This window comes from Xiphophorus maculatus, chromosome 6 (assembly GCF_002775205.1).
Source record: "Xiphophorus maculatus strain JP 163 A chromosome 6, X_maculatus-5.0-male, whole genome shotgun sequence".
NCBI lineage: Eukaryota > Metazoa > Chordata > Actinopteri > Cyprinodontiformes > Poeciliidae > Xiphophorus > Xiphophorus maculatus.
In genome coordinates this window covers 9,369,104-9,388,017 of record NC_036448.1, presented here as the reverse complement: position 1 = coordinate 9,388,017, position 18,914 = coordinate 9,369,104, and the positions used below count along the sequence as shown (strand labels likewise).

Here is an 18,914-nt window from a genome sequence, read left to right as displayed (position 1 = left end):
GGGTGTTGTGTGTTTAAACATAGATGGTTCATCAAGTACTTTTCCCCCGTTTGGCTTGAATTTGATTTTTTTTTTTATATATATTTTGTCATTAACACAACTTATTTATGTAGTGTTTTACCCATAAAAACGTGCTTGTCTTAAACCAATGTTCAATACTATGGAATCCCAATGTTGCTCCCAAGTGTTTGAGAGGGATTATTATATTGTTGCATTTTAAAATTACAAAAATTAAATGCAACAAAGAATTGAAGAGAATATGTGATTAAAAAAGGAGGATGTTCAATTAAACATGCTGTTTTTACTTAAAATTTAACAAGGGTGATGATTCATCCTCTGATAGGAACTAAGAAACATATTTGATCAATCATTTAGTGGAGCATAATTTTGTAGAATTGGCACCACACTAGACACTGTGGCAATTAAGTCAATCTCATTATCAGAATCAGTACTTCTGCGGTTGCTGCCTCAATTAGGCACAGCCAGCTGTGAGACTGCTTTTCTTGGTTTTCAGGACACAACAGCCATGCAAGATCTTTAATAGCGAGGTGCGATCTCCAGTTGTTTTCAGGTTTGTGACCCCGGATAATTCTGTCTAAAAGTCTGGTCCCACATAAACCATGAAACACTAGGGAAAAAAATAACACTGTCTCATTAGTGTAGCAGACTGTAAAAGTGGAAATTCAGAAGTTATTTTCTGAAAAATAACTTTTTGTTTAGTTCCATACCTGGCTTACTTTTAAACCTTTGCAAAAGAATGTTTAGTGCCAATTCAGCCAGTAATGACAATTCTACGTGTTTTGGCTTTAGGTTTGTGGAATCTGAGCTGTAAAATTCAGGTGCACGAAAGCATCTAGGATAAGGGACTATGAACAAAAATGGCAAAAATAAACTTAAATTTGCCGTCCATCTCTTTGATTTGCTTACCCTTCCTCAGAAGAGTGGAATTACAAACGTAGCTCTCTAAGATGACCTTTGACAACGCACATTGTCTAATCTCACAGTATATATATATTCTTGAGACACGTTTCTCTGTGAAAAAAAAAACATTAAAGAGCAGAGCACATTTCCCCACTCGGCTAGATACATCTTTAAAGGTTATGAAAAAAAATATCTAGCAGTTCTTAATTGGATATATCAGTCAGCATACCTTTAAGTTCCCTCTTTAGTTCTATAACTAGAAAATTTCACTATAACATTTCCAGGAGGATGCAGTAGCATGTTTCTAAATCTACCAAATCACACAATTACAGACATTATTAAACAAAAGATTCAAATCAACACCTTAAACCTTTAAATTATGTTTTACCCATGGAATAAACAAAGCAGGAGGGGAAAAAATAGTGCAAACTTCCAAAAGCTTCCTGACATAAAAGTAACATTTTGCAATGATGGAAAGAGCCAGGGAGGAATATACTGTATACATGGGAGGGAGCTCGTTGGGACAAGAAAAGGGTGAGAGTAATTAACCAAATTTCTGGACTGAGATAACCAAAGGTTACACAGAAACTAACGGAGAGACAACAAAGCACCAAACAAAACGTATCCCAACAAGAGAATGTCACAAAAAACAAAGCTGAAATGTGACAATCAAACAAGAATGTCAAAGACCAGGAACTGATTAGAACAATGTTCACAAAAAAAGAACCAGACTACCAAAATAAAAAAATAACTAAGGTACACAAAGAGAGAGAAACTATAGACAAAAAATCTAAACTGAACATAAATTGCAAGAACTAAAATATAGAACAAAATTTTACAAAATCACCACAGGTTTTTCTCACTAAACGTCAGTATTCCTAGCAGTGCTGCTTCAGGATTGATTATTACAAATGTAACAAATTGTTTTTTTTTCTTTTATGCCCATTATAATAATCAAACTGTAAACATGTCCTATTGAAGCTTGGGTGTGTTCTAATTTTCCTACGTTTTCTGCTGTTTGTGGGAGTTGAACCTCTGTTGTTTGAGTTGGTGCATCTTTAGGTGTGTTTATTTTTATAAGTAGTGTGTATTTTCCCCATTGGTGTCCAGTTTTCTTTGTTGTCTTCATTAGGTGAGGAAGATGAAAATGGATAGGTTCATGGCACCATTGTACAGTTTTAAAATGGTGCCATTCTATAAAATAGTTCTTACAGTTTTTGTAAAAACTTTCTGGTGCAGAAATCATACAGAAATGTATGATATTTCCAATTATAGATTCAGATTTGTTGTTAATTTTAGCACTTCATATCCATGTTAAATTAGTCAACATAATAGAGATCCATGTTTTTGTTGCAATTTAGAAAGTTTCCTGCTGTTGTTAAAATGAAATGAAGACCAGGAAAGCGAGAGCAATTTTAAAAAGTTGCAAGATTTTTGTAAAACTATTTAACCAGTTTTAAGTTTCTTCTGTGACTTGCTTGTCTTAATTAAAAACCCTTCAAGCATGCTGGACTTTAATAATCCAATATGCCTTGGTGATGATTTCCCCTTTCAGTATACGCCAACTATTCACATATTCAAGAGTGCTTTTTTAGACAAGCACAAACATGCTATTTTAACTTTAAAATCTTTTTTCTTCCTCAATTCAGGAAAACATTGTCTTTACATTATGTGAAACAATTCAGTATAATAAACCTAATATTTCTACAGCTATTTTGCTATAAATGTTACAGAGCTCGTCTGTGTTACATTGCTGATCTCTCACATTTCATGGTCATATTTTTCAGTCAAAGTCAGTGAGAGGACAGTATAATGGATACATTAATTGGTCATTTGTCCTCACAAGATACTTAAGTTACATTATAAAAATCATTTTCCACATTTATTTTAAAAAAAAGATTTGTAAAGAAAATTGTAATCCAGGCATATATTGAAGCAAGTATGTTTTATCTAAGCTACTGTAATTTCACATTTCTGCACCAACTTTTCTTACCAACATTTCCTATCCATCCATGACTAATTTGGTTAATTGATGAATGGATAACATTGCCTCTAGATCCCTATAGAACATGCCCATGTAGCTCCAAAACTAATCTCAGTTTTTTTATGATCATCACCATGTGAGTGGTGGAGTAAGAGTGCAGATAGATCTGCAATCTGAAAGCTTTGCTTCTTGGCTCGACTCTATCTTCAATGTGAAAGACTGGAGCAATGCTGCATTACTGCAGACAATGCCTTTGTTTTACCATCTCCTGCTCGACCATACCATCACTCGCGAACAAGAACCCACAGACACTTTTACTGCTCTGCCTGCCAGAGACACTGACTCCCAGCCTAGAGGGAGCAGTCTTTTTCCAATTGCAAATTGGAAAAATTGACCCAACTCTTATTCTGACTGCTTCATGCTAAGGTGCAAACTGCTCCACTACTTGTCAATGGTTGTTGTTGTTGTGAGAAGATCTCTACACAATGGCATAATCTGAAAAAGACAAAGACTAGACCTGGATTTTCCAAATCTATACCCCTGTTTTCACAACTATGCCTTGACATCCTGTCCACAAACACCACAAATGAGATCTGTGGCAAGCGGCAATCCAGCGTGCGCTAGGAACAAGCTCAACATTTGTTGTTGTCTTTGTGGACTGTTGACGTGGATCCAAATGCAAACAGGACAAACGCATGATGAAATTAGAATTTAATGAAGAAATTGAGGGACTGGCAGCACCTGAGGAAATTACAGAGGGACCAAGGCGGAAGCAATGGCAAACTCCAACAGTGAGACAAAGGGTGTTCAGCCAATTTAGAACCAGCTCAGGTTGGTGTCTCTCTTTGGTGCAGTTCATTTGCATAGATGTGAACACAGTTTTTACAGTAGAGTGCAGACCAAATCAACTGTACCGAGAACGTTTAGAGGAGGTGCTCTCAGTGCAGTTTCAAATGAATTCTGGAGTGGTTCGTTTATGGTGATCCGACTCAGCTACCAGGTGTATGGTGCAAGCTTGAGCCAAAGGCTTTCCCTTGGCCAGGTTTGCATTGCATTAGGGGATGTAGTAGATAAACACACTAAACAATGGTGGCAACTCTTTTTGTAAAGCATAAAGTCCCATGCAGCTGTGAAGACTTTAAGAGGTATTTTTGAAACATTTTGTTAACTTTAAAGAAATCTTCCTTCAATAATTTGGCACACTTCTTCAATTTTGCACAACGTAGTATATAAAAACAAATGAATTATATAAAGAAAAACACCGTATTTTCATCTTGGATTTACTTTTGGTTCTTCCTCTCCTGACGCATCTGACCAATAAGCACAATGAACATTTTCACAAGACTTAAATTAGCAGGTTATGGTTTGCTTGGAGTTTTCACTGTTTGAAATAAACTGAGCCACCCAAAAAAAAAAAATAAAGTTACAACTTAACAAACTCATCTACTGACTCAGACCAAAGTAAACACAGTAGGTGTGAAAACAGCTGAGGAAATGAAGGAGCTTAAGTACTGAGGAGGAGAAAATGACTGACACGGTAACCAAGTGAGCACAATCAGCAGCCTGTGGAAATGTTGGTGAAGAATCTAAGCAGGAAAGTGAGAGAAGAATGAATAATGGGCATGGGAAAAAACTGAATGGTGAAAGGTAAAGACTAACACTAACTCTAGAGACTAAGGCAAAATGCACAGAATAGAACACAAGAAAAAAACAACTAGAATTTAACCTAAATGAGTTTTATGGAAAATCTCTGACAATAACACTAAAATGAACAAAATGCAAATACAAGTGTGAAGCAAAATACAAGACAGCTGTGAATCATTAGTTATTTTTGTTAGACTAGATAGCCACTATGTGTAATTTGAAATGTACTATATTTCTACTTTTGTTTAATCTCCATTTGTTATGAAATGTGTTTGCAGTTCTTTGAAATGCAATCTTAATCTTAGAAACATGTCTACTTCAGAAGTGGCATCACCGGTGATTTACCACAATGCAAATATGGAGAGTGGGCGAAACAGCTTGCATATAGATAAAACACCCATACAAATGAGAACAAAACCAGATTTATTTATTTGCTTTTTAAATATTTAACCTAAACCTTTTGTGACTTACTGACTAAAGCCTCTTAGGTATTTACATCCGCTCTTTCTGGAAGAATATTGCCTTTCAGTTTTAGTCTTTGCTCGTACCTATCAGCTATCAGCTGAATTTGAAAACTGCAAAGATTATCCAACTCCTCTCAAAGGGATTTGTTGCTGTTTGGCAATAGCATAGAGCTGATTCCCTTAAGCCTAAAAAGCACTGCAGGAATTTATCTCCATTAAGCAACGGGATTAAAAGCCATGGTGGTTCAAGGGGTTTTCAAGAGAAGGCTTTGTACTGGTAGCTTGTTCCACAGAATAACAGACAGCACTTTTACTCACTGTCTGCTTATTAAATGATCCAAGAGTAATGGTGTCGGTGTTGTTTGTGTCAGTGGATGGTTAATATGCTGTCCCAAATACTTGCAAATCTACATTCTGCCAATTTCACGAAACCTTCCTCCATTTTTCTATTATTTTGTTCACTAATGTTTCATCTGTAATTCTGAAATGGATGAAAGAGCAGAGAAAACAACAAAAAAATTTTTTTAATGATTTTGTTTAGTAAAGCCTGCTTTTATATCACTATATTACTTTGATACCAAACCTTTCCATCACTGTTGGCCACCTAAAGATATAGCAAACAAATTTAATGTATATGTTTTATTCATGAGAGGCATTTCACTTTATTGAACAATGTAAGAACTACAAAGGCTTCTTGCCATGAATGAATGACTTGATGATTTGAGGCTGAAATGCAGATATTGCAGCTTGTTGTTAAAAGAGACTATACACCAGTCTGCAAGCTGTTCTTTACAGCAGACCTCAAAAGCCTTATATGATGCTACTAGTGTGGTTAGAAGTACTATGTGTTACAACACACAAAAATTAGACCAGATTTACTTGTTTTAAGTTTAGTATTTATTTTTTAAGGGTTTTTGAATGACTTGTTAATTTCCTGTTCTGTAACTTATAGCAACCAGTGGATTATTGACCCTAATTCTTAGAATAACATTGTTTTATAGTGCAAAATCTTAAAATACAAAATTACATTTTAGTCAAATTCTCATTTATCCAAACAGCCAAGCAATGATGTTTAACTGATAATATTTTCAGTGATTTTGTAAATTAAACAAGATGTGTGCAGAAGATTACCTGTGATCGAGCCAGGATTACAGATGAAATTAGTAAAAATCTCAATTAATAGCAATCCACAGGTTATCCACCTGTGATTATTAGCTATTGGATAAATGGATAATAACCCAGAGCTACTGCTGCCCCTGCATGTCAGAACCTTGTTACGAATAAATCACCTGAGATGGCAAGCAGCAGGCCAGTGTCTCGTCAATATATTCAACACATGTAAGAAACATATCCACAAATCTACCAACTACTGTACAGGAGTTCCAGTAATTTTAAAACTGTTCCACAGATATATTTGAAGATTCAACATCTCATATGCTCTTTACATCACCAACAATAAAGTATTGGCCATGACGTTCTCTTGCTTAGTGACAAAATCAATAACAGTTTATTAATAGAAGAGCACTAATTTAGCTTGCAGCCTCATTCTGCGCAGACATGTCTTCAAATATTTCACACTGAACATAAATCATCCTAATTTCCATTTGTTTTAATACAAAAAATACACGACAATGATCTAGTGACTACAACTGTCACATATCATATTGTGGAGCATTCCTGTAGTTTAATTTTAATTTACAAACTGAATTATAAAACTTATTTGCTTGTGGAGAACAGTTTCCCAATACTGATGCAAGATGATTTGCCTTTTACAATACTTTCTTAAAAGTGCATACAGAAAACCCTGAGCTTAATTATTTTCTGTGTAATTCATTCAAACAGATTTGATATTTATTCATTATGCCCTCCATCATAATATCTGACTTGCACTTTGATGCCATGTGAGGTTACAGAATATTGTTATTTGAGTTCCAGTTTAGTCAAAGTGATTGCCTTTTTTTAAAGGATGTATTCGGACCTAAGTGCTGAATTAGAGATGCTACATGCGCTGCACATGGGCTCCATTACTGCAAGATCTGTGTTCATGGTATACAAATGTTGCAGTAGTGATCTTTTTCTGTGCTGTGAATTCAGACGTCATGATATCACTAATGATTTTATACTTGTGTCCACATGACACCAGTGTATGACACTTGGCCTTTCTTTTGGGTAAATCAGCCCATATTTGTATCCATAGAGCCTTGAACTTGGCCAGATAAAAATGAGATTTGACAAAAAGTAACTTGCTCTGTCGTGCCAACGCCTCACACTGGGGTGTGTATTCACATTATACACCAGCTGCATACAATTTTAGGCACAACCTTCCTAGTACTGGATTGGACACCCTTTTGACCTCAGAACTGCCTTAATTCTGCATTACATTGATTTGTCAAGGCTTTTTAAACATTTCTCAGAGGTCTTGATCCATGTTGACATGATGATGGTATGCAGTTGCTGCATATTTGGCAGCTGCACATTCATGATTCAAATCTCCCTTTCCACCACATCATAAATGTGCTTCACTGGCCTTCACTGAACACAGTGCCATGTATAAGAAACCAGTTAGAGATGATTTAATCTTTGCTGCATGGTGCATTATCATTTTTGAAGTAGCCATCAGAATGTGGAAACATGTCTGAAAGGACAGACGTGGTTGTTAACTATACTGACAGTAACTGTGGCTTTTAAACAGTGTTAAACTGCTACTGTAGGGCCCCTGGTGCGCCAAGACAATGACAAGACATGATGTTGTTCCATGTAAAAGCTCTTTGAAGTTAACAACCATATGTGATTTTTTGGAGTTTTCTTTGTTGTTGATTTTATAAATTATGCTACAACAATGATAATCACTTAGTTGTCAAAAGAGTATTCAGTTTAGTTTCATTGTAAGAGCCTGCATCTAAATATTCTGTACCAACTTCTCATATTTCAACATCTGAAGTTGCAATTTTTGCTGTTAGTTTCTCTGACTTTTTTTCCTGTGTTTTGCATATTATGGTGAGCCACTTGCATTGCCTTAAACTTAAGGCACACTTAAGTTGCAACCTCTTCCTGCGCTTGGTGTGAAAAGAACAGATTACACTGCACCTTGACATAAATGCAAATTAGACAAGATTTTGCAGCAGACCTGTGAGCTTCATTAAGCCAAATGAGGCACCTGAACTTTGTTCTGAATTCAGTAGGACTACTGTAGATAACAAAATGAGCCAGCACAGATACGTTGTTGCTTGAAGGAATTCTATTGCCGAGTCTCCATTGTGAACGCAGTGGTACCTTGTTAAAGTGTACTTCATCAAAGTTGCCTTTGAAGTATTAGCTGACAGAAACTATTATGTGCAGTCGACTTGACAGGTCTATAAAAAAACATCATGGGAAATTCTGAACAAAGCTGTGGAAGACAGGAAAGCCGGGGTGAATTCAGGTCTTGGAGCTCTTTTATAAATTCACCCCGATGCCGATTGTTTTTTAAACAAGGAAATGTCAAATAACATTTCTAATTTCTGAGTTTAAAAAAAAGTTCGTTTTCATTAGAGAGAATAGTCTAAGTGTACGAAAGAATCCATCTCTCTCCTTTTGTCATTACAAGTACAAATACTGTGCAAATTTGTTTTTGTTTTCCTGATAAACCAGAGTAATTTTCAAATGAGATGGCTCTTGATTACAAAGTATAATTAATTACAGTGAGAAATAAAAGTCTGAATTCTGCGTTTTTGCTAAAATTGAGCCATAGTGAACAATTATTCATATTTTGTCATTAAAATAAGCTCATTTAAAAAATAACATATGATCATTATATTCCAAAACAAAATTTTGGATGTGTTGCTATCATTACTGACGTACTTTCAGCAAATATCAAATGTAAATCAGTTTGTTGTGTTATTCGTTTATTCTGCATGGAGAGGTATTAAAACAGCCTTTCAGTTTACTATACGTCTGCCAATAATCTAACACCAAGGGCCTAGTCTTTAAAGGACTGGATGTGTTTTAAAACAGGTGTGCCACTCCGTTATCGCCATTGGAGCTGGAGAGCATGTGCTCGAATGACACAGGGATTTAAAAATATTAACCTGAGCCATTTCCTAACACTTATTTCTTTTACAGTGCCCTCCAGGGCTTAGTCCAATGAAAGATGGGACCGGGTGCTATGACCACCATATTGGCATCGACTGCTCTGACGGCTTCAACGGTGGATGTGAGCAGCTGTGCCTCCAACAGCTGGCCCCTCTAGAGGATGACCCAACCCTCTACAACATCCAGATGTTCTGTGGGTAAGCAACAACACAAGTCAGCGGTTTATATATGTAATTACTCTTAATTAATTTGTTTCATAAACCTGTCATCTAAAGTCCTGTCATCACTAATGAGACAGGGTGTCATACAAATCTTTATCCTTCCTTTCATAAACTCAGGAAAACATTTCAATTCATTTCAGTTCAATTGTTACAAATTTTAACATTGTCAATACGTAACAATGAAATATTGAAATGGTTTTCTAGCCACGGGCTTATTTGTAAACCCAGTCCTTGGCTGGACCTTTGGGGTTTGAATGTTAAAACAAACTCCCTCTTCAAAAAAAACTACTTAAATATAGTTAGAAACGCTCTAAAAACACTTTGTTTTAATAAATGTGCAGATTTATTATTGTATGAAGTACAATTCACATAGTGACTTTGAAGATAATAAAAATTTTAATACAGTCAAGTAGAAAAATGTGAACACTATCTAAAGGGGTGTGTGAAAATATTATATAACCAGCTGTAAGTACTGAATTATTCTAAAAGAAAATACCAGCCCAAAAGAAAGCTTCAAATCTAGTCTAAAATTTAAAGATTGGCTCCTGGACCCACATGCCACAAGAGAAAAGATAACTGAAAGTTCTGCTTCCTTAAAAAACTTGTGTAAAATGTTTTACTTCTAGACAGAGTGGAATATAGAACTGTACATTGAGCTTAATCAAAACTTTGTTAAAGCTTTTTATGCAAAGCTGAAAAAAAACCCCATTAAGTTATTAGAAAAAAAACAAAACAAACCAATCAGCTGCAGTGACAGCTGATTGGTGTCACTGCACCAATCAGCTGGGAACATTTAAAGAATTGTTTGGACATTATGCTAGCTATAAAAATATAAATCTCATTATTTTATTTCTGAGAAAGTAAGTTCAACAGATAAAAAGTTATTTGTTACATTTTAAAGCCAAAACATGGTGATAAAGGCCTTTGTGTTATTGTAACAAAACTGTGTCAAAGTACTTGGCTGTTTTACGAATGTTTACATAAAGACACTTGTCATTACTAAGTAAATGGCATAAACCATGTTGGGACTGTGCCTTTTGTTATCATTACATGTTTAACTCTCAGTAAATACTGAGAAATAAGAAACTATGAGGATATACAGTATGTGATCCTTCAGTATGGTTGTTTCAGTGCTTTGATGTTCTGTTATCTTTTTTTTTCTTACATTTTCTTTTTCAATTGGAGGTCTTTTGTTATTTTCTTAGGATTCCTTCACAGACAGAAATTATCTCAGAAAAATACAATTTACAACCATTAAACCTAACACTAGATATCCTTGCAATAAACATTTAATGTAGATTATTTAAAAACAAGAGTTTAATTAAGGTAATTAAGTCTGGTTGAGGTGGTTGAAGAAGATAAGTTGGCACTTTATACAAAAATAATACATCTTGTGAGTACTACTGTAATTTTTGAAGTGAATGTATTTCATACATAAAGATGCAAATCAAACTGTCACTTCTGAAGGGATATATTTCTGAACAGTGTTTGAGATAAAATGTCACCTTTACTAGAGTGCTGCAACAAAACTGAGATGCTTTGTCTTCCATTTTCACCATCAATACAATTAGGTAGCTTCCATCTGTTGTATTTACTTAAGGTTCATAATTCAGAAATTGATTATGAACAGCACAGACTGAATAAGGTTCCCTCAACTTGTAACATTAGTTGTCACTTCAAAATGCAGTTTCATCTCCACTAAATGTTACTTTTGTTGTGCTTAACTAAGATAGTATTTAGTTGAGGGAAAATATATTTATGATGTGCTACAGCAGATCTTTTCTCCCCTCTACAGCCATGTGATTATCAGACAGAGGACTGTTAGGGAGGAAAGAGAGGTAGCATCTAAAAGAAATGTATGGTTGGTATAAGAAAATCATTCGTCATGATGTGTTGGTGAAAGGTTTTTGGAACAGATGAGTGGCTATGAAGGGCAAGCTCAAGCTGTAATTCCTTATACCTGACATTTTGAGATATAGAGAGTCAGTCACCTTGTAGTGACAGCAAACTAAAATCAGTCTGGCTTTACTTTTTTCTCTCATATCGACTTCGGGGAAATAATATAATATTGATGTCTATTTTATTAAACTGAGCTTAGGTATTCAGTGTCTACTGTTGTGTCATGAGCCGTGAGGGTTGATATTTTTCAGCTGATCAACAACAGTAGAACAAATGTGAGCGGCATTTTGAGTTATTTACAAATTCAGAAAGTGTAAATTCTAAGTTTTTTGATGATGTCAAACACATAAATATAAAAAAGGAAGATGATATTGCAATGAAAACATTGCAATAAATAGGATATCAACTTGCATATTTTTGCAAAAAAAAATAAATAAAATGAAAATCACTATTTTCTACAAGATGCAAGTGTTTTTTTCCCCCTCTTTTCTTCTATTTCTACTTTTCCCGTGGCCTGTCACATATGTTAAGAGATATCTACACTGTGTACATTAGTACAACCAATCAAAACATGACCACCCACATAAACCGACAAGCCAGGGAAGACATGCATTATTCAGAGAAGCAGACACAAGTCCCATGGTAACTTCTGAGGGGCTTCAAAGATCCACAGTTCTTCTGGAAGAATCTATCTAGAGAGCAACTAGTTGTGCTTTCCACAAATGTGCCACAAACCATAGAGAAGACACTTCAAATATGTAAAAAAAAAAAAAAAGAGCTCTGGTCACTTGAGACAAGAATGAACTTTTCACATCATCCTGAACACACAACATCACTTCAGCCATGGTGGAGAAGGCATCATGCTATGGGGATATGATTCCTTTTGTGTTTATCCTCAGTCAAATTGATAACTGCAAGTGTCTTAAAATGTCCAGGTCAAAACAACAGAACACAGGTGATCCAGAAAGCTACTCACATTCTCACTAAAACTAGGAAAAAATGCTTTAAGCAGGGACATGGAAGCTGGCCAGAACTGATGCTGGAGGATTATACAATTGGAGGCTACAAAAAGACATGGTGGAGGATTACTTTACAGCAGGACAATGGCTCATAACATACAACCAGAATTGATGCAATGGATTAGGTTAATTAATGTCTGTACATATTTAGAATGGCCCAGTCAAAGTTCAGATCCAAAAGATGGTCTGTGGAATGACTTGAAAATTGATGCTCACAGATGTGCTGTTTCCAATCAGCCAGAGGTTAAGCAATTTTGCTAAATTTTTGCAAAGGATTTATTCATTTAACTTTTAGATTTTTACTTGTAAAAGAAACATAAATATCTCAGTTGTTCACCACCTTCTGCTAGTCTTGTCAGTATCCTCAGTTGTTTTGGGAGTTTTTGGGTTTGTATTTGTGTTAATTTGTTGCTCTGTGTTCCTTAGTTTCTTATTTTTGTTAAATCAGTCATTTCTCTGTTCAGGCTACTGTTGCTTTCATTTTCCTAGCTCCCCTGTTTGCTCTCTCTCGCCCCCTGGTGTCATTCTTTCTCCGTCTTTCTGTCTGCTCTCCCCTCACACTTGCAGTCTGTTAACTAATCAGCCCACTTCTGTTGTTGCTGCCTTCACTCTCTCAGTATTTAAGCACTTTTCTCTTACTTGATTCTCACTGGTTCCTCTGTCATACTTCCTGGAATTTATTTTCATGCTCTGTGGATCCGCAAGCCTGCTGTGTTTTTGTTCATGTGTTGTTTGTAAGTTGATTATTTTGGTGTTTTGAGAGCTCCTATGTTTTATCTGCACTTTGGTCCAACTCCTGCACTCAACATGACAGTTCTATATAATAATATCCCAATAAAACACAATGTTGTTTTGAGTTGGACACAACAAAAAAACATGAAAATGTCATGTGGTATGAAAATCTTTGCAAGGCTCAGTAAAACAAGTTTCAGATTTTTTTTTTCATATCTACACACATAAGCCGCCAGCATTTCTCATTAACTTCCCTTTAACATTCGAAAGCCAGAAGCTATTGTCATCTCTCACTTAAATGTCATGCTGCAGAGCAGACACAGTATTTAACACTAATGTTACATCAGGGGGTGATTCAGACTGCTGTTTCATTTAATTCGTTGCAACAGCATTTGGTTCTCGTCTGTTCTCATAAAGAGGGTAATACTCAACTTCTTGTGGGTGCTTGGGAATAGCTTTTTCTTCAAATTCAATATTTAGTTGAAAACTTTTTCCATATAGTAAACATGATTATTCCCTCTTCACCCTTCCTCTCCCCTAATTTTAGATGCTTTATTCTTTCTGTGGTTCATTTTATGGCAGGTCTTGTTCGAAGATATGTGGAAACAACATCAGTTAGATATCAAATGTAGATTATTTGAGGATCCTTTGAGACTTTTAGAGACATGAGTTTCAGATTAAATAAATTTTCAATACTTTACTATAAAAATTGGTAGGAAAAATAACGATCTCTTAAAAAAATGATAACCCTTTTCTGCAATCCTGAAATCATTCCAGGTGCATCGAGGACTATAAGCGCGGTCCTGATGGGAGGTCATGCTTGCCTCTGTCTGAGTCCTGTATTGAGGGTGTGGACTGCGGCGAAGCGACAGACATTCCTGCCAACCAGACCGTCTTTGGAGACCTCTTCTATGGTTACAACAACCACACCCAGGAAAGCACCTCTGGTCAGATACTGAAGGCCACGTTCAGGTAAACACAAAAGCTGTTTGTGAAATGTGGTCTGTGGTAGACTGCCTGCCATTTGTGCCTCAGCAGGGAAACAGTCGGGGGGGGGTTAGGGTTTAGGTTCCCACAGTGCTGACATCTTTCTGATGGATTGCTTTTAAATAACAAACTCTCTACGGTGGCTGGGATAATATAGGTTGCTGTGGCAGCTGTATATGAAAGATAAAATAAGGATAAAATAAACTTTGCTGTCCTATAAGGAATGTAATTTCGGGCTATGTGCCACTGCATAAGAAAATAGCTAAGGAAATTAGACAGAGTGAAATATAGCAGCATTTCTCAAATAAAAGGAAAAGAAACATCAAATCTAACACACACATTATGAAACTGTTGAACTTCATACAGTTCAAAAGTTGCATACGAGTCACTGTATATAAAACAAAATAATGCATATTTCAATTTGTGATGTTTTTGTGCTAGCTGATTGGTTTTCATTTTAAATTGAGTCTAAGCCAGTATTTTATTGTTTTGTTGTCAGGTCTGTGTGTCTGTACCTCTCTGCCATTTTCCTCTATTTCTGTGATGGGAGGCAGAAAGCTAACAGAGGTATTTATAATAGTGGCTACCAGATTGCAACAAGAGATGCTCCAGTCTAAAATTTCTGGAGTCTAATCTGGACAGCTATGCTTTTTATTTAAAAAAATTTTGTTCTTGTCCTCTTCTCAGCTAAAACTAAATAAAACATCAAATCCTACCAGCTGTACAGCTAGGAGTTGTGCACCTACTTTCAGTTGTCTTTTTGTTTGTGAAATAATACTACACCTCAGAACAAGCCTTTTATGCATTTATTCACATTATCCTGCAGAGCTGCTGGATTTATATGCAGACTTCAGAGGTAAAGGTGGGATTGAGGGGCAGAATGGACTTCAGAACATTACAGAAGTTTGAAAAAATAGCTTTCGCGCCACTGGAGTCCAAATGGTGTGGAAATAGTCTTAAACATCACTACTTTCAGCACAAAAGTTTTTCCATAACAAGATTATGTCCTATGAAAGGTCATTCTTTATGAGCAGGCTTGTAATCATGTGTTAACCTGAACAATAGTGAAAAGTCACACAAAGCAGTTTAGTCAATAATGATTTCCTATTTTAATCAGTCAAGCACATATCACAGGACCAATTTTAATTAGCTTTTAGCAACTTTCATTACCGATTAGTATTGCTGGCTGTAAGCAGCTTCTCTGTCATTTGTTCCTTTTGTTTCAAACTGCCGTCATTTCTAAATTCTTCATCTAACATGAGTTTGTATAAATAAATAATGGAGAACAGGAAGCCAGGCTAACAGATCAGTCTCTGGCCTTAGCTGACGGTTCATTGCCAGTACAGATCTGATACTGAAATTAGAGTGGATTGCCTTCATCTCTAACCCCAGTTTGTTACTGAAAAAACTTGTCAGCTCTTAAAATCTTAAATCTCAGAGAAATGTTTGATATTCCACAGTCCAGTGGTTGTCCTGGATTCTTAATGCCTTCCTGCCTGTGGTTCACTATAAGGCGACGTAGAATTGAAACGGTTGTAGAGTGCTGACTGTCTGTTTTAAGATTCTGAACAGCAGCTGAACTCAGTGTGACTCATTCTGTCACTAACATCAGACTCAGGATGTATAAAGAATGATTTTAGATCCTGATGTTTGGGTCCTCAGGAGGGAGAGCCTTGGCCACAAGACAGATACTGGACTGACACACAGCATCACAAAAAATAAAAATCACCGACTTTATCACCAAGTTGAAATGTGCCAGTTGAAACATCCCTTAACAGCAATTTGTTTCATCTTTGGACTACATGCCAAAAATGTCGATCTCAGTAGGGTATTTAGTACAAGCTCTTTGCAAAATACGTTCAGAGAGTAATGCCTGCAGACTATATCAGTCAATAAAATCTGAGTAGTTCAGAGATACCTACGATACCCATTGCGCCTAAGCTTTGAGCCGGTGATTTTAAACTTTACTAATGATCAAATAAAAGTGTGCCTTTGTGGCAGACTCCTAAAATTCCTCCTTTTCAATACAACGCCTTTCAAAAGTATTCATATCCCTTGAACTTTTCCAGATTTTGTCATGTTGTTGTGAGGAACTTCAATGTTTTTGTATTGGGATTTTATATGTAAGGCCAACACAAAATAGTGCATAAGTATTTAGCAGAAGGTAGATAACTCATTGTTGTTGTTTTTTTTTTGTTTGTTTTATTTATAAAGAAAAATCTGAAGTGTGAAAATGGTCTTCAGATCTCATCTTATTACTAAATAAAGTCCACTTAAGTTTAATTTCAACTCATTGCTGTGAGGGCCGCTGAAACTTGCCTGAGAATATTGGCGAGCAAACAGTGTGAAGAAGACCAAAGAACACAGCAGACAGGTCTGGGAGAAAGTTGTGGAAATGTTCACAGCAAAGTTGAATTACAAAGTAAAATCACATTCCTGCTGAAATTAAATTTTCCCAAGAAGAAAGATGAGCAAATACTTTCAGTGTGACGTTGTGAAAATGACTCGTGGTTGTATTTGTAGAGGAAGATCGTTTTGAAAAGTGTTCACTGAGAGAGGATGTACACATCCCACACTTTTTTACATTTTTATTTGTAAAGGTTTTATTAACTGGTCTGAAAGAATTTTTTAAAATAGTGATATGTTTGAAAGGAGCACCAAATCACAGGGTTTTTAAAACATGTTTTTAGGATAAATTTGTGATGAATAAAGCATTTGGACATTTCTCTGGAAACAGAACATACTTTTTTATACCTGGGAAATAAAGCAGATCCAGCACAACACCTTTTAACACAGGTTTGCAATACGTATCATATGAACCATGTTGGCGAGTGATTTTTACATCGCCGACAGTGGTGTTGGTTTCCCAGGGGCTGCAGATCAGCCTTTGAGATTCTCTCGGGGTGGAATGCGTTTCAGGTTGCACATTAGCAAAATGGTTTCACAGGATGTGGAAACATATCAGATCGAATCGGTATCTGTAAAAGTAGTTTCACGTTGGGGCAAAGATTCTTTGACAGATTTTCCCTGATCTCTTCTTCAAAAATTGAGAATACTGATAAGAATTTGCCCTCGTCCAACAACTGTGCAACATAAAATTCAGGAAAGTACTCACATGAGAAAATAGTGGAAAAAAATAATCACCTCACTTTTTATCTTGAGGCTTCATGTTAAACACCCATGCAAGTTGAACTGCGCATCCTTTCTAATTTGTACAGGGTTTGATTTGACGTGGAAAGTATTTTGAGGGTGGTTAATTATCTCTGTCTGCATGCTGTAATCATCTCCACTGAACTCAGGAAGCCAGAAGGTCAGCAAAGGCATTTGTGGCCCAGGAATTTAATTTGGGCTGTGCATGGATTTTGCCGCCGGAGGCAACACACCCACTTAGGGATCCACCACCAGAGTCTCTGAGAGAGAGGGCTGGGTGAGGCAGGAAAGTTAATATCATCAATAATCTAAATCTCTAATGCTCTGATCTTATTTGAAAGAGCCTTCTGAATGGAAAGCGTGATCCGAGCCAGACTTCGACAAACACCAAATGCTTCCTGTGCGGATGAGGTGCTGGAAGAGGAATGGAGACTCTATCGGGAGACATGGTTAATGGAAGACCTAATTATAAGAGATTGCAGCAAACGAATTAAGGCTGACCAGGAGCCAGTGTGCTGAAATTAAATTTTACTGAGCTAGATATACACTTGTGTGTAAAATGGACAACAGTTACGTAACGTGAGCATTGCAGCTGCACACCAGAGATCCATTTGAGGTTTGACGTTTGTTAAAACTTCAGTTTATATTTTGAAATCAAACCCTGCACATTACATTTTCACAAAAAAAATTTCAATTTCCCTTTAAAGAAGTTAAATATTATTATTAAAGGTAACCTGGGAGAATGATTTTCTCATAAAACTGGATTAAAAATGTGACATTACAAATATATATTTTAAGCCATTTTGAACTGAATTATCTATTAAATATATGCACAGTTGCTCTCACTTATTGAATCAGATGCCATTGTAGTAAACATTAAATAGTGAATGGAACATGGAGTCAGTAATAAAAGGTGCTGTAGATGACTGAAGGAAAGTATGTTGGTTCAAATTGTAAACGTGTTCGTCGCCTCTAGAGATTTTTCCAGCATATAGAAAACATAAAAGAGTAACCTCACATGTGCTCATAAATTGAGGTTGACGGCTTTAAACAGCTGTGCCGCTTGGTTTGACAAGCAAGGTAGATGTATGACCTGAATTTTTTTATCAATAAGATTCGTTTGGTCACATCTTAACCCAGATTTATAACTACATAGTCTAGATTTCTAACATTTGCTGCTAGAAACAAAGTGATTTGTTAATTTTGCCCTGAGTGGATTGGTGGACTGTCCAGGCTGCCCCCCGCCTCTCGTACAATGATGACTGGAAAATGGCACAAGCATACCTCAGCAGCTGGTGTTGATGATGGATGGATGGATGTTAATTTTGCTTTCAAAAAGAATTGAATCCGTGGCTATTATATGTATTTCAGGGTATCAATGTACATTATATGTTTTTCAAATCACCAAAGTTAATTGCTTTACGTATAATTTCTTACTTTGGAAATACAAAGTACTTTAAAGGAAGAAATAAATGCAGGTTTTTTTTTTTTTTTTTAGAAAACCTCACTAAATATTTTTGCTGGGAAAAAAGAAGAAAGCTTTAATTTGTAGTGCTTTTGAAACCAGAATGTGTATTTCAAAATTCACTAACAGTAACTTGTTTGCAGAAAATGGAATTAGTTTCTTATTACGAGTTATTGAGGCTGCAACATTTCTTGAAAAAGGGGGAATAAAACAAAAAAGAAATCAAATTAGAATCCCACCACCTTGCTGCTTCCTGCTGAGGTTAGAGGCATGATCCCGCCATTAGACAGAAGAGCTAGACAATGTGGTTCCTGCTGAGAAGACTGAAGTGTTGCTTATGTCAATTAATCCTAATAG

General features: G+C 36.1%; 1 protein-coding gene across 6 annotated transcripts in view; it reads left to right on the top strand.

Annotated features, from left to right (window-relative positions):
* Nucleotides 1-18,914, top strand: part of astn1 (astrotactin 1) — a 342,853-nt gene that overhangs the window by 140,505 nt on the left and 183,434 nt on the right. For all 6 annotated transcript variants that reach the window (XM_023335801.1, XM_014476012.2, XM_023335800.1 and 3 more), the window contains 2 exons: nucleotides 9,115-9,281; nucleotides 13,733-13,927. In XM_023335801.1, the coding sequence (XP_023191569.1) occupies nucleotides 9,115-9,281; nucleotides 13,733-13,927 (362 nt within the window). The remainder of the gene's footprint in view (nucleotides 1-9,114; nucleotides 9,282-13,732; nucleotides 13,928-18,914) is intronic.